At 36.3% G+C, this 12,383-nt stretch overlaps 1 protein-coding gene across 12 annotated transcripts in view; it reads right to left on the reverse strand.

Annotated features, from left to right (window-relative positions):
* Positions 1–12,383, reverse strand: part of LOC107675400 (nuclear factor 1 X-type-like) — a 100,667-nt gene that overhangs the window by 69,405 nt on the left and 18,879 nt on the right. Inside the window, exon 2 of one of the 12 annotated variants that reach the window (XM_016469729.1) lies at positions 8,685–8,758. The exons of the other annotated variants lie outside the window; for them this stretch is intronic. Within the exon in view, the coding sequence (XP_016325215.1) occupies positions 8,685–8,753 (69 nt within the window). The 5' untranslated portion in view covers positions 8,754–8,758. The remainder of the gene's footprint in view (positions 1–8,684; positions 8,759–12,383) is intronic. 12 annotated transcript variants of the gene reach the window in all.

Consider the following 12,383-nt stretch of genomic DNA (forward strand, 5'->3'; position numbering starts at 1 on the left):
ATATATATAATATATATATATATATATATATATATATATATATATATATTAATAAATGATGCCAATGTCTAAAGAGTTGATAATAATCCATGTATAAACAATACTATTTAATGACTCCATAAATCACAGTATTGTTGAGATACAAATTAAACACTACACACCATTTACTAGAAAATTGTTTATTACTTATTGCCAAGACTTTCCTAAAGTTTTCAAATTATAATATTCTCAAAATTGCAAAACGATTAATTTGGCTGAGACATTTTATGAAATAATTCCAATTATTTTATTATTAAATATGATAAATACAAATAAGTACCTCAATATCACTTTCTCTCACTTTCTTTATCACTAACAATAAGATAACACACACAGAGAACCAAGAACAAACAAAAGACATTAACTGTCACCAAATCATCATATTAGAATGATTTCTGAAGAATCACGTGGCACTGAAGACTGACAAATCTGATCCCATGAAGAAACATCCTCAGGCCATCCGAGATTTAGATGAGTTTGAGTAAAATTTTATTTTTGGGTGAACCATTCCTTTAAGGGTCTTGGGTTCAAGAAACAACTAAAATAACAACTAAAAGCTGCAATACAAATATTTATGTCTTAATATCTTCCCTTTCAAATGTTCAAACTCTCAAGCGATCATTATTCAAGCTTTAATTTTGGCATAATATTGTTGAAATGCTGTAAACTTGTCCACAAAAATATTGCTCTGAAAACCCTGTGTTATAAGCTGCATGTGTGTAAATGAACACGGTGCCACTGTTTGCTTTGAAACTTACAGTGCAAATAGACTATATACTTCTTTAAGTCAATTGCAGCCTTTGAATTGACCTTGTCTTAAGACTTAAGCACATGCATAAAAAAAAACATATGATTTTGTATCTAGGATTTGTTGACTAGGTTGTACCAACTAGTTGATTATTTCTACAACTAATCAATGCTGGGTCTGTGTCCATTTAGACACTATTTTCAAATCTCAGCTGCACAGACACACTCTGCAGCTGCACGGCAGCACATTTACATAAGGTAAACACTGGCTCGCTGACTAGTCCACTACTTTTCTGGATGACTAGGGAAAACGAGTAGCCGTGCAAGCCCTAGATCAACAACACGAACACAAAACACAAATGCCTCACCCGGTCACACGCACGCACGCTCAGTGATGACTAGATGTAATTACACTACAATGGCAAAGTGAGAGTAAATGGCCACTAGCTGCATGACACGCTCACACATGTGCACAATGAGGTACAATGCCTGTGAGGAAACCCTTTGTTGAAGAGAAAAAAGAGCTGATGGAGGAGCGTGTATATGAGTTTGTGATAGAAAAGATAGGTTAAAGAGTTTTCACTAAATCATTTAAGGAATTATTAATAATTAGTGGTTGGTAGATATATATAATATATATATATATATATATATATATATATATATATATATAAATAAATGATGCCAATGTCTAAAGAGTTGATAATAATCCATGTATAAACAATACTATTTAATGACTCCATAAATCACAGTATTGTTGAGATACAAATTAAACACTACACACCATTTACTAGAAAATTGTTTATTACTTATTGCCAAGACTTTCCTAAAGTTTTCAAATTATAATATTCTCAAAATTGCAAAACGATTAATTTGGCTGAGACATTTTATGAAATAATTCCAATTATTTTATTATTAAATATGATAAATACAAATAAGTACCTCAATATCACTTTCTCTCACTTTCTTTATCACTAACAATAAGATAACACACACAGAGAACCAAGAACAAACAAAAGACATTAACTGTCACCAAATCATCATATTAGAATGATTTCTGAAGAATCACGTGGCACTGAAGACTGGAGTAATGATGCTGAAAATTCAGCTTTGTGTCACAGGAATAAATTACATTTTAAATTAGATGAAAATTGAAAACAGCTATTTTAAATTGTAATAATATTTCACAATATTACAGTTTTTACTGTATTTTTGACCAAGTAAATGCAGCCTTGGTGAGCAGAAGAGACTTAAACAGACCTTAAACTTTTTTACAGTAATGTATAAAAACTGAAACTTTGACTGCTGCATGAAATTCCAAGTTCAGAAATCATTTCCGTTTCATTTCTGACAGTGAACTCTCTCTCTGTCAGCATTTGTCTCATCTGTCAGCCGCTTTCTCTCATTAAGAGCTGTTCAGCATTAGTTCTGTCAGTTCAGGACAGGTGCAGTGGTAATGAGAGAGTAACACTGCATGCACTGAGGGCTTTCCCATTATAGTAAGCTTAATCCAGGGGGAGGGAATGTGTGTGTGTGTGTGCACATACTGCAGTTGGGGTAAGAATTTGTGTGTTTATAAGGGAGAGAGAGAAAGTGTTGTTTGTGTTTACTGGCATTTTGCAAGTGCATTAGCATTCTGCCCAAAAGTTAATGACACTTCTTTGCTTGTGTCTTTCACTGCCTCCCTGCTTGTATATACACACACATATATGCATACATATTGCGGTTGTTCTTCTCATGACAACCACAACTATCATTGTCATCATCATCCACTCAAAAAAAGCTTGCTAGAGCTTGGAAACAAAATCTGAAACAGCTGGAGCTCTTTAGAGAGCCCTGAAGACACAATCAGAGCCAGAAGTCTCTCCATACACGTCAAGACATTACCACCTCATCTGTGGTCTCTCAAAACGAAACCTAGAAAGAAATGGACGGAGAGAAGCAAGATAGACAGAGTAAATGCTGTACAAAAAATAAATCATAAGCTAAAAGGCAAAATAAATAAATACATTCATTTTTGAAGAAGGAAGAAATCATACTATTTTATAGCATTATATACAGTGATAAAGGCTATGTCGATTAGCATTGCATTATAAATATACTTTATTCTTATAAAAATACCCAAGATTGCTTGAAGAACACAGATACCATATATTTTGTGCAATCGCATGTTTGTTGTCTTCAGGTTTCCTCAGTTAAAATTTCTCTATCTGCATTTTATTCAGCTACAGCATCACTGGATACCTCTGTCCATATTAGGGATTTCCTGGAGCATTACTTCTACTATGCATATGTGGAGTTTCTGCGCAAGGGCGCCCTCCGGCTTCCAGTATTAATTAAACAGTCATTACATTACCTGTGTACTGCTCATAACACCCTATTTTGGGTAAAAACTTTTCTCTAAAGAAACAGGATTCCCTAAATTATCGTCATTCATACCGTTATCGCAATAAGTATCAGAAATTATCGTGATACATTTTAAAGCCCATATCGCCCATCCCTAGTGCGAACCCATGCAAAACTTGCCAATGTCTGTACTATGGCATTGTAGGTGAGTCGTCTGGTTGATTTCTAGGTGTTTTTTACTTGGTCAAGCAAAATAAGTCTGTTTCTGTAATATTGTAGTCCATAGATATGGCTCAGTTTCATCTGTTTAATTTAAATCTACGATTGTTTTATCCATATATCATTCACTGGCTAAAAATCCAATCACTAAGAAAAAAGCAGCTTGACGGTATCTATGTCTGTACAAATTGAATGAGTTAAGATAGGCATGTTGAAAAATCTCTAAGTATGAGGAAGTGTAATTACCAGCAGCACTAATTGGGTCACTAGTTTTACACAAAGTAAAGAAGAAGTTACAAAGAGGTTTTAGAAACCGTTACTGCATTTTAAAAGGCGTTTAGAGTTATTCTACAGCACAGCCTCTTCCTCCATCTTGTCTTTGGAACCAGAGTTTCTCTCCAGAGCGCAGAGATAGAAATCCAGTGCACACGCTAGAACCTGACCTCCATTTGGCTGCACTGGCCTGCATGTTTGCTCAGGTCTCATGGTCCTGACACCTGTGGGAAGGTACGCTCACAAAAACATAAATAAAAAAAGTTGGCCCGCTTACTCTTCTACAAACATATTCAGGACTAATTATGCTTGATTTTTCATACTGCCAGGAGGATTATCGTTGATACTGCATACACGAATACAGCAGTTTTAAAGCTGGTCCGAACTGCACTGAAAGAAAATTTGGTTTAGAAATGTTTGTTTAGAAACTGCTAGTAAATTTTTAGCAATACTTAACTATTTATATAATTACATAAGAAATGGAAAGTAACAAACTGAATTAAGCATGACAATTTAAAGTGTAAAAACTGAAATTGCATTTTCTTGTCCAACTTAATCTTTGTTTTATTTACAAATTTTTTTTTTCATCTTTTTTTTTTAAAGCGTGCATGTGCAAGACTTAAAATTAATCATACCAAGAGGGAGGAAACATGAGAGAAAAAGTGAAATTGAGAAAGGGAGAAATCTTAGGCCCCATCCAAAAGGAGACGCGTTTAGCTGTATACGCAAAAATTTTGTATCGGATTGGCGTTTCGTGCAGATGGATCTGGCGTTTTGGGAGCGTGAAACCGATATTTTTTGAAACCGGGTCCCAGAGTGGATAAATCTGAAAACGCCACCCTTTCATCATGTCATCACCCCACGTCTCGACCCTAGTCAGACACCGCTACATCAAACAAACACTGAACGGTTGTCTTTTTATTAACTAACATTAACACAGATTAATAAATGTATTGTTCCATGTTCGTTTGTATACCGCGTGCAAGGTTTATGCGCATAGTCCAAGTCTCCTTCTCTGTTTTTAGTGTAGCTCTGTGGCAGAATTACAGTGCCACATACTGGTCTGGCATGTATAATACATCGTTTTGTGTCGGTTTCACGGTGTCGTGTGTACGCAGATATTTCTTGAGACGAGGGGAAAAAAAGATCGGTTAGGGAAAGCACTGGCTTCGTGTGGATGTAGCCTTAGTCTCTCTGGACATAAGAAAAATGCTAGCTTGGTGAGACCAACTTGACATTGGTTAACCAAAACACAACCCTTCTACAATAAACTTAAAGGACTAGTTCACCAGAAAAATGAATTGTCATAATTCATAACAATTCTAAGTCATTCCAAACCACATCTTCAGTGGAAGGCATTGTATGCTAAAGTGATTTTCAGTATGTCTTTGATTTTTTTGAAAGAAACAATATAATACATTTTTTTTTTTAATTACTCAGATGAGTAAATGCTGAAAGAATCTTCATTTTTAGGTGAACTTTTCCATTAAGCGTCTGCTCTAGAAGCTCAATGCACAATTTGTCCGGTCGAAGAACAGAGAAGTTATTCGCCGCAGTACCCAAGGGCCTGATCCAGTTTCTTCCGTTGAGCCCTTTGTGGGATTTTACCCAGTACATTCACAGCACTTCAAGTTCCAGCGCTGAAAATCAACAACTGTACCATGACTTCTTTAAATGCTGATGGGGTGTGGCAATGGAACAGAGAACAGAATTTGGGAGTAAAAATTACACGACGCCCTGTCCCGGCCCCTTAACAGACTGTATGAAACGCACACACAGTGTTGTGTTTCTGAGTTCCTGACTCGCTAAGATAAGATGAACAAAATACCTAAACCCTGCAAGGTGCATTTTAGGAGAATGAGACATTGATCAAACCGATAATATCTGGCAACTGTACAATTCAGATGCATTCCATAGGACTGCGACCACAGAGAAGACTAGTGAGGGACGGCAAGCACAATGCACAAAGTTCCTGAGATCCCAAGACAGAACTTGGCAACCTGAAGAGCCTCTAAGTGGGATAATATGGTTAACATTCCTTTGCATCCCCTTAAGAAATCCAATATGTGCATATCAGTGCTTCTACCTGAGGCCTTACCTCTCAGATACAAAGAAAGAAAACACTCACACTAGCCAGCTAATGTAATTAGGGCTGGAAATCAAGATTTAAAAAAAAATACTGAAACAGAATGATTTATGTCTGCCGATGTGCACTCTACACTGTACTGAAATACTGCTACTGAATCTACAGCACAACTGTAAAAACAAATTATGTTTTGTTCGTGTTGTGAGCCGTTCCGTGTTGTATCATGCAAAACAATACAAAACACAAATAGACAAGGATTTTATTGCAACGTGCTTGCTGATTGCATGCTATGCATGCCATTTGTTTGCATTGCAGACGGGGTATAGGTTTTGCAATGTACACATCAATTATAGTCAATTTGCTTGTCTAAATATTAAGTATTCAAAATATTTACATATGATTTACATGTTAAAATCACTTCAATGACACTGAAATGTTCTGAAAAAATGAAAAGAGTCTTAAAAACTCTTAAAAAGAAAGGTTTCACAGAGATGCCACAGAACTATTTTGGTTCCCCAAAGAACCTATCAATGAACAATTCTAAAAAAAATGAAAAAAAACAACTATTTTCAAGAGTGCACAAATAACAATAAATTGTTTTCAAAAAAACTAGCTATAACAAAGCACAAAGAAAGTTCCACAAGTACAAATCTCATCCGTTTTCACAGATTTTTAGGAACAACATATAAAACAACCATGAGTTCAGATTATGAATTTTCTAGAAATGATGAATTCACACCTAACTTGTGGCTTTCCCCATGAAAAACAACACTACTCATAGCCCACCAAGAAACGAATAATGCAATAAAAATCTGAGACATGACCACCCACCATCAAACAGCTCATTTGTATATTTCTGAATATTTTGCGATAAATTTAATAAAATAAGCCAATTTATACTCCGAATTAAAGACTACAAGTCAACAAGTGCATCAATACATTTCTAATTCACTCAGTCTTGGTCATCTTTCTGCATTTCAGTATTTTGATTTAATTCAAATCATCACGATTCGTCTCAGAGCTTGTTGGTTTGGTTTTGATCCCCGTGCAGAAAAATACTTCAGAGAACAAGGCCGCTGAAAAAGGCATCCGTCAACGTCTCAATAGTTGGTTACTGCATATTTTAAACCCAAATGAATTATCAGGTCATTTTATTCACTGTGCATTTTCTAAAAGTGGCCCCCGAGCTGTGTAACCTGAGCACAGAGTCTGTACACAGAGAATAACGAGTGCTTCCAATGGACGAGATAAGGACAACATGTTAACATAATAAAAGAAAAAAAGCTGGCTTCCAAAAGTTCCTTATCGTACAGGTAAACTAGCACCATGCTCATGCTAATGCTCAGGGTCAGTATCTGACCTCAGTTGTGGAATAAGTCTAACATCTTTCACTGATCCCAGAACATCCCTCCACCAATATCCTGTGATCTCTTTCAATTACGAAACGCTCATGAATCAACTGATCCGACGCCAGCTGAAATGAGCTGATGACATCATCACAAACTCCTCTGCGAATTATAAAACGCACATAAAACTCTGCTCCTTGACGGCCGACTCAAGAGCAACGATAAGCTTTGTCAGGCACTGCCAGATATTGAGCTCATTTAGTAATTCTCTGAGAGTATGCGAGCAGACGCTGCAAAAGTGCTAACCCGAACATGACCCAGTTCCTTAGACTGAGCCTGCATTCAATGCCAAGATCACGATTACATCCCTGCCAAAACATTTAGAGTGAGCCTTTAAATACTGCCCCTCTCTCTTTCCTGTGGTGGGCGGCATTGGTGAAAGGCTGGCGTAACTCAGAGGACTGACTGTGCTATGCCTTCAGGTTAAGGTCTGGATTTTACCACCTCGGTGAAAGCCAGTCTAAACACACATATCACGGGAGTGAGGCTGGAAGCTGGCAGCGCGCCACACGGCCCGAGTCACACCACCGCTACGGACCTGATTCACTGAGGCTAGTTTACTGAATAAAAAGACAGTGGGAAGCCTGACGCATTTAGTGGCTGCAGTGACTGATAATTCAATAACATTTCTCAGAAGTGCACCAAACAGAACGGCAACAATAATAGCTGTTTTCAAACAGGTTTCCCAAATACTCCCTCTTTGTAGCATTGGTCAGACAAACAGATAGTCCCACCCACAACTTATGCCATGGATCTGGAAGCATTTTCCCCATTCATTTATCCCAGAGGAATTTTAAAGCATCTTTGTTAAGAATTACAGGCTGTCAACCTAACTAAATCACTACAACATTACAGATTTTTATATGAAAAAATCATTTGAAAATCTGACAAAAAATGGAGCAGAACTGTAAATGAGCAAAAGAACTACAATCCCATAAAGCTTTGCGAATAACAGGGTCAAATTAAAAACAATGGAGAAATATGAAACTATTGATTTAAAGATGTCGATTATGTATACAGAACCAATATATTTTGAGCTTATTGCAAAATATGCATATATAGATGGATATTAAAGTAGTTTGACATGTTGCAATTCTCTGATTGGTAGAAGTTTCTCTTTGGAATCATGGGTAATGTAGTTTTCCATTTGAAATTTAAATGTTAAACATGATTTTTTTTTTGTTATTAGTTGAAATAATGGGGGCTGATGGGTTCAACAAAAACAAAAACTATTGATTATCAACCTCGTAGCCTTTGAAGACATACCTACCTGTCTACCAAGTTATTCTTAAAAATCAGTTTCTCTACAGAACGCTTGTGGGTGCAGAAATTACACACTGCACCTTTGAGATGCTATATGCTAGCATTTTAATTGCACTGCATTTAAAAAAATTGCGGTTCAGTTGTAAATCTTTTAAATTTTGTTGACTGCTCTTTTGTTTTATGAGTTTAGATGGGCAATAACACTGACAGCAGTCATCTGTTTACAGATGTGCCCTGATTAGCTTACTTACATAAACTACTACACGTTGTGCCAATTAAAATGATGAATTGTGATTTCTGTTTACCAACAAATGTGGTTCGAGTTGCCTGCAGAGATTTGACTGCTGTGATGATACTGTGCTTTGACGAATCATGAATCCTATACCTCCAAAGGGAACAAGAAAGAAGAAAATAAACAGCTGCACATTATTTGCGAACTGTGGAAATCAAATGCAATAGTATTTTGTGTCTGCACATTGTGGCATAAATTTTAAAACTCTGACAGAAATTTAGTTGCCAAGAGGCTTCTACACACATCTCAGTATGTCAGAGAACTTCACAGCGAATGAGATTTACGAATATGCACACAGTGAGAGAAAAAAAAAAAAAACAGCGTTCCAAAATGTAGTGATCTGCCTTGCTGTCTACATAGGGAACTCCCTTCTAAGGCACCATCCCGAAGCTCATCATTCACTGATTTAAAATGCTCTACATATGCAGAATCTTACTTCTTTAATGCCTTAAAATACTGGCTACATAGGCAGCTCATTAGGTTTTGGAACAGAGCAAGCGTGCGAGAGAGTGAAACAGTTAAACCATGTAAATGCTCCCAATAAGGAAACAGGCACCACTTCTCCTGCACCCATTTATAACACCCTACAACAAAATAAACATCTGTTTAACACAGGGGGATTACAGGAGACTGTTTTTTCTCTACTTTGCTCTTTTTTTAACACTCACCCTGGTCTCATTCCCGTTTAAGTTACAAAGCTTGATTAGTTTTACGTGTTAAACACACACATGTGCACATACTGTATGAATGTGCCGCGTCTCTCTCCATCCCTGGACCGCTGCCATCCATTCTTCTAAGTAACGCTCTATGGCTGCAGCGGTCCGCAAGTCAATAAACATCACCTCCTCCACGCCTTTAGGAACCACCATCCCTCCCTGAACTCATTTAAAAACCGCCATCGCTCTCTCCAGTCATTTAAGAACCACCATCCCTCCCTTTTCACCACATTCCTCCCTAAATCCACAGAGTGACGGTGACACTGATGCTGATCTGCATCCAGCCTCATAAACCTAAATCATGACCTTACTCATGATCAAACATCACCTACACTGTAAAAAATGATTTTTAGAGGTTGTAAATAAAGATTATTGGAATACAGTTTTGCAAGAAAATTCAATCGTTCTACTTCAAAATTCCACATTTAATTCAATGTGTCACTTGCCATTTTTTGTAATTAGCCTATTTGTGACATCAATTTTTGAAAGAAAACTGTTTCAAAGGAAATACTACACTATGTGTGTGTGTGTGTGTGTGTGTGTGTGTGCGTGTGACCAGCGTTGGGGGTAATGCATTACAAGTAATGCAATTTGTTTAAACAGATTACTTTTTCAATAACTTGTAAAGTAACCCATGACTTTTTAGGCAGCGGCTATTTAGATGCTATTTACACTAAGTGAAAATAGCATATTTTCTTAGCAATAGATGCTATTTACACTAAGTGCAAATAGCGATAGATTCTATTTACACTATGTTAAAACAGCAGGATTTTTTGCTATTTATACTACTTATTGCAAATATTGGCAATTATCGGCACCTCAGTATTATACATTATAAAACAGTATGCACGTATTGAGTGTAAATTATAGGCTAATTTTAATTCAAATTATTAAATGGATGCCGCCTTATTCTAAACCTACCCGATACTTTATTTTCAACTTTTTGATTATTTCCTTCATTTTTATTGAAAATAAATGCCTTTCCGATGTGATATGAGATTTGAAAAGGGAGAAAAAAATGTTCGGCAAAAGGCAGATTCGAACCCAGGTCGATCGCGTCAAAAAAAGACTACGTTACGTGCTACGCCCCTGGAGCTAACAGCTGACAGCCTCTTTTATAGTGTTGACTAGCCCTATCACACGTTTGTGGGTGGAACTAGTATAAATAGCCTCTGCCAACAAGGCGGGCTATTTGCACTTAGTGTAAATAGACACTCCGTACTATTTAGTTTACAACAAAATATTTGACTTACTTTTTCAAATAATTAACACAAGTTACTTTGTTTTTCAATTTATTGACTGACAGCTCTCCTGTCCCTGCGTTGAGAGAAATTGGGAGTAAGTACAGAGGCACTTCTATCAGCCTGAGGCTTATTTACTTCACTTTTGGTGTGAAAGGGCCTTTACAGTTTCCAAAAATACAACTTTTGTCCTGTTTGTTTTTTAAAAAAACAAATAAGCAAGTCCAGCCCAGGAGACAACAAGTAACACAAAAGTAACGTAAACACTGTGTGTAACTGATCCAAGACCATCTAAGGCATTCAATTTAGTGCACTTTACTGCCATGACAGAATTTTTAAAAATTTGTCCATGCCAAATTTGCCAACATAATGCTAAGGTGTTCTGAATGGATGCTAGGTGACTACTTGGTTCGCCTACAAATCACTATGATATTCTGGCACCTCTATCAATGCAAGTCAAGATTTTCACTTTCATTATCATGAAAGGATTTCTACATTTTTTTTTTTTGCTAACTTAGTAAAAGGTAAAGGTACTTTACTGGCATCTATGGTTCCACAAAGAGCCTTTAACATCCATGGAACCTTTCCACTGCATCATCTGCCATCAAAAAATCTAATAGTTCAGAAGAAAAATACAAGCAAAAGTTAAAATGATGTTAGCCTTGGCAAACACGGCAATAATGCAGCAATAAGTGTAAAATAAGAGAGGGAACTAAGAGAGTAGTAAATTTAAACAAAAATGACTAAATTAAACAGGAAATATTAATTTAACAAGTACTGTATAAAATTATGACAATGAGCATTATTGTAGTGATGGAGAGAACAGTGTGTGTGTGTGTGTGTGTGTGTGTGTGTGTGTGTGTTTGTCTTCAGAAGGGGTAATGTCTTTCATTTGAGGTTAGGAGAAAGTAGAGTTGCGCATGTTCTTGCATTCCACAAACATGATGCTTAAATTAAGGGGGAGGGTGTGTGTGCATATTACACATCTGCGATGGTTTACTGTAATGTGTGTTGACTTTAAAAGCTAATCTCAGATTGACCACATCTGGCCATAATTATCTGCCATTACGGGCAATTTCGATGATAACCATCATAAATAATAGTCCGTTCAGATTAGATATCGCAATCAATTAATCGCTAATAGACCAGAGCCAGATTACACAGGATTACAGGACGCACCTTGGTCAGACAACACATGCTCGCAGCTGCATATTTCTCACACAACGCAGTTGTTAATGTTAATTGAGTTCATGCATGGAAGCTTGAGGTGATAGAGGCTCTGTTACAAAACCTAGTGAGAAATCAATACTTTTACACAGCAAGGATGCATTAAATTGATCAAAAGGGACAGTAAAGGCATTTATAATGTAACAATGTTTCTATTTTAAGTTCTTTTGAACTTTCTATTCATCAAAAAATCCTGAAATTGTAACAAGGCTTTGAATACAGATGATGTTTCTTGAGCAGCAAATCAGCATATTAGAATTATTTCTGAAGGATCAGGCAATATTGAAGATTGAAGTAATGATGCTGAAAATTCAGCTTTGCGTCACAGGAATAAATTACATTTTAAAATATATTCACATAGAAAACAGATATTTTACATTTTAATATTATTTCACAATATTATTGTTTTTACTGTATTTTTTTATCAAATAAATGCAGCCTTGGTAAACAGAAGAAAAACGTTAAAAATATCTTCCTCTTTTTGGAAGGCAAGTGTATATCTTTAACCGAAACAAAATGCACAAGTTT

The sequence above is a fragment of the Sinocyclocheilus anshuiensis genome, unplaced genomic scaffold (assembly GCF_001515605.1).
Source record: "Sinocyclocheilus anshuiensis isolate Anshui unplaced genomic scaffold, SAMN03320099.WGS_v1.1 scaffold469, whole genome shotgun sequence".
Classification (NCBI taxonomy): Eukaryota; Metazoa; Chordata; class Actinopteri; order Cypriniformes; family Cyprinidae; genus Sinocyclocheilus; species Sinocyclocheilus anshuiensis.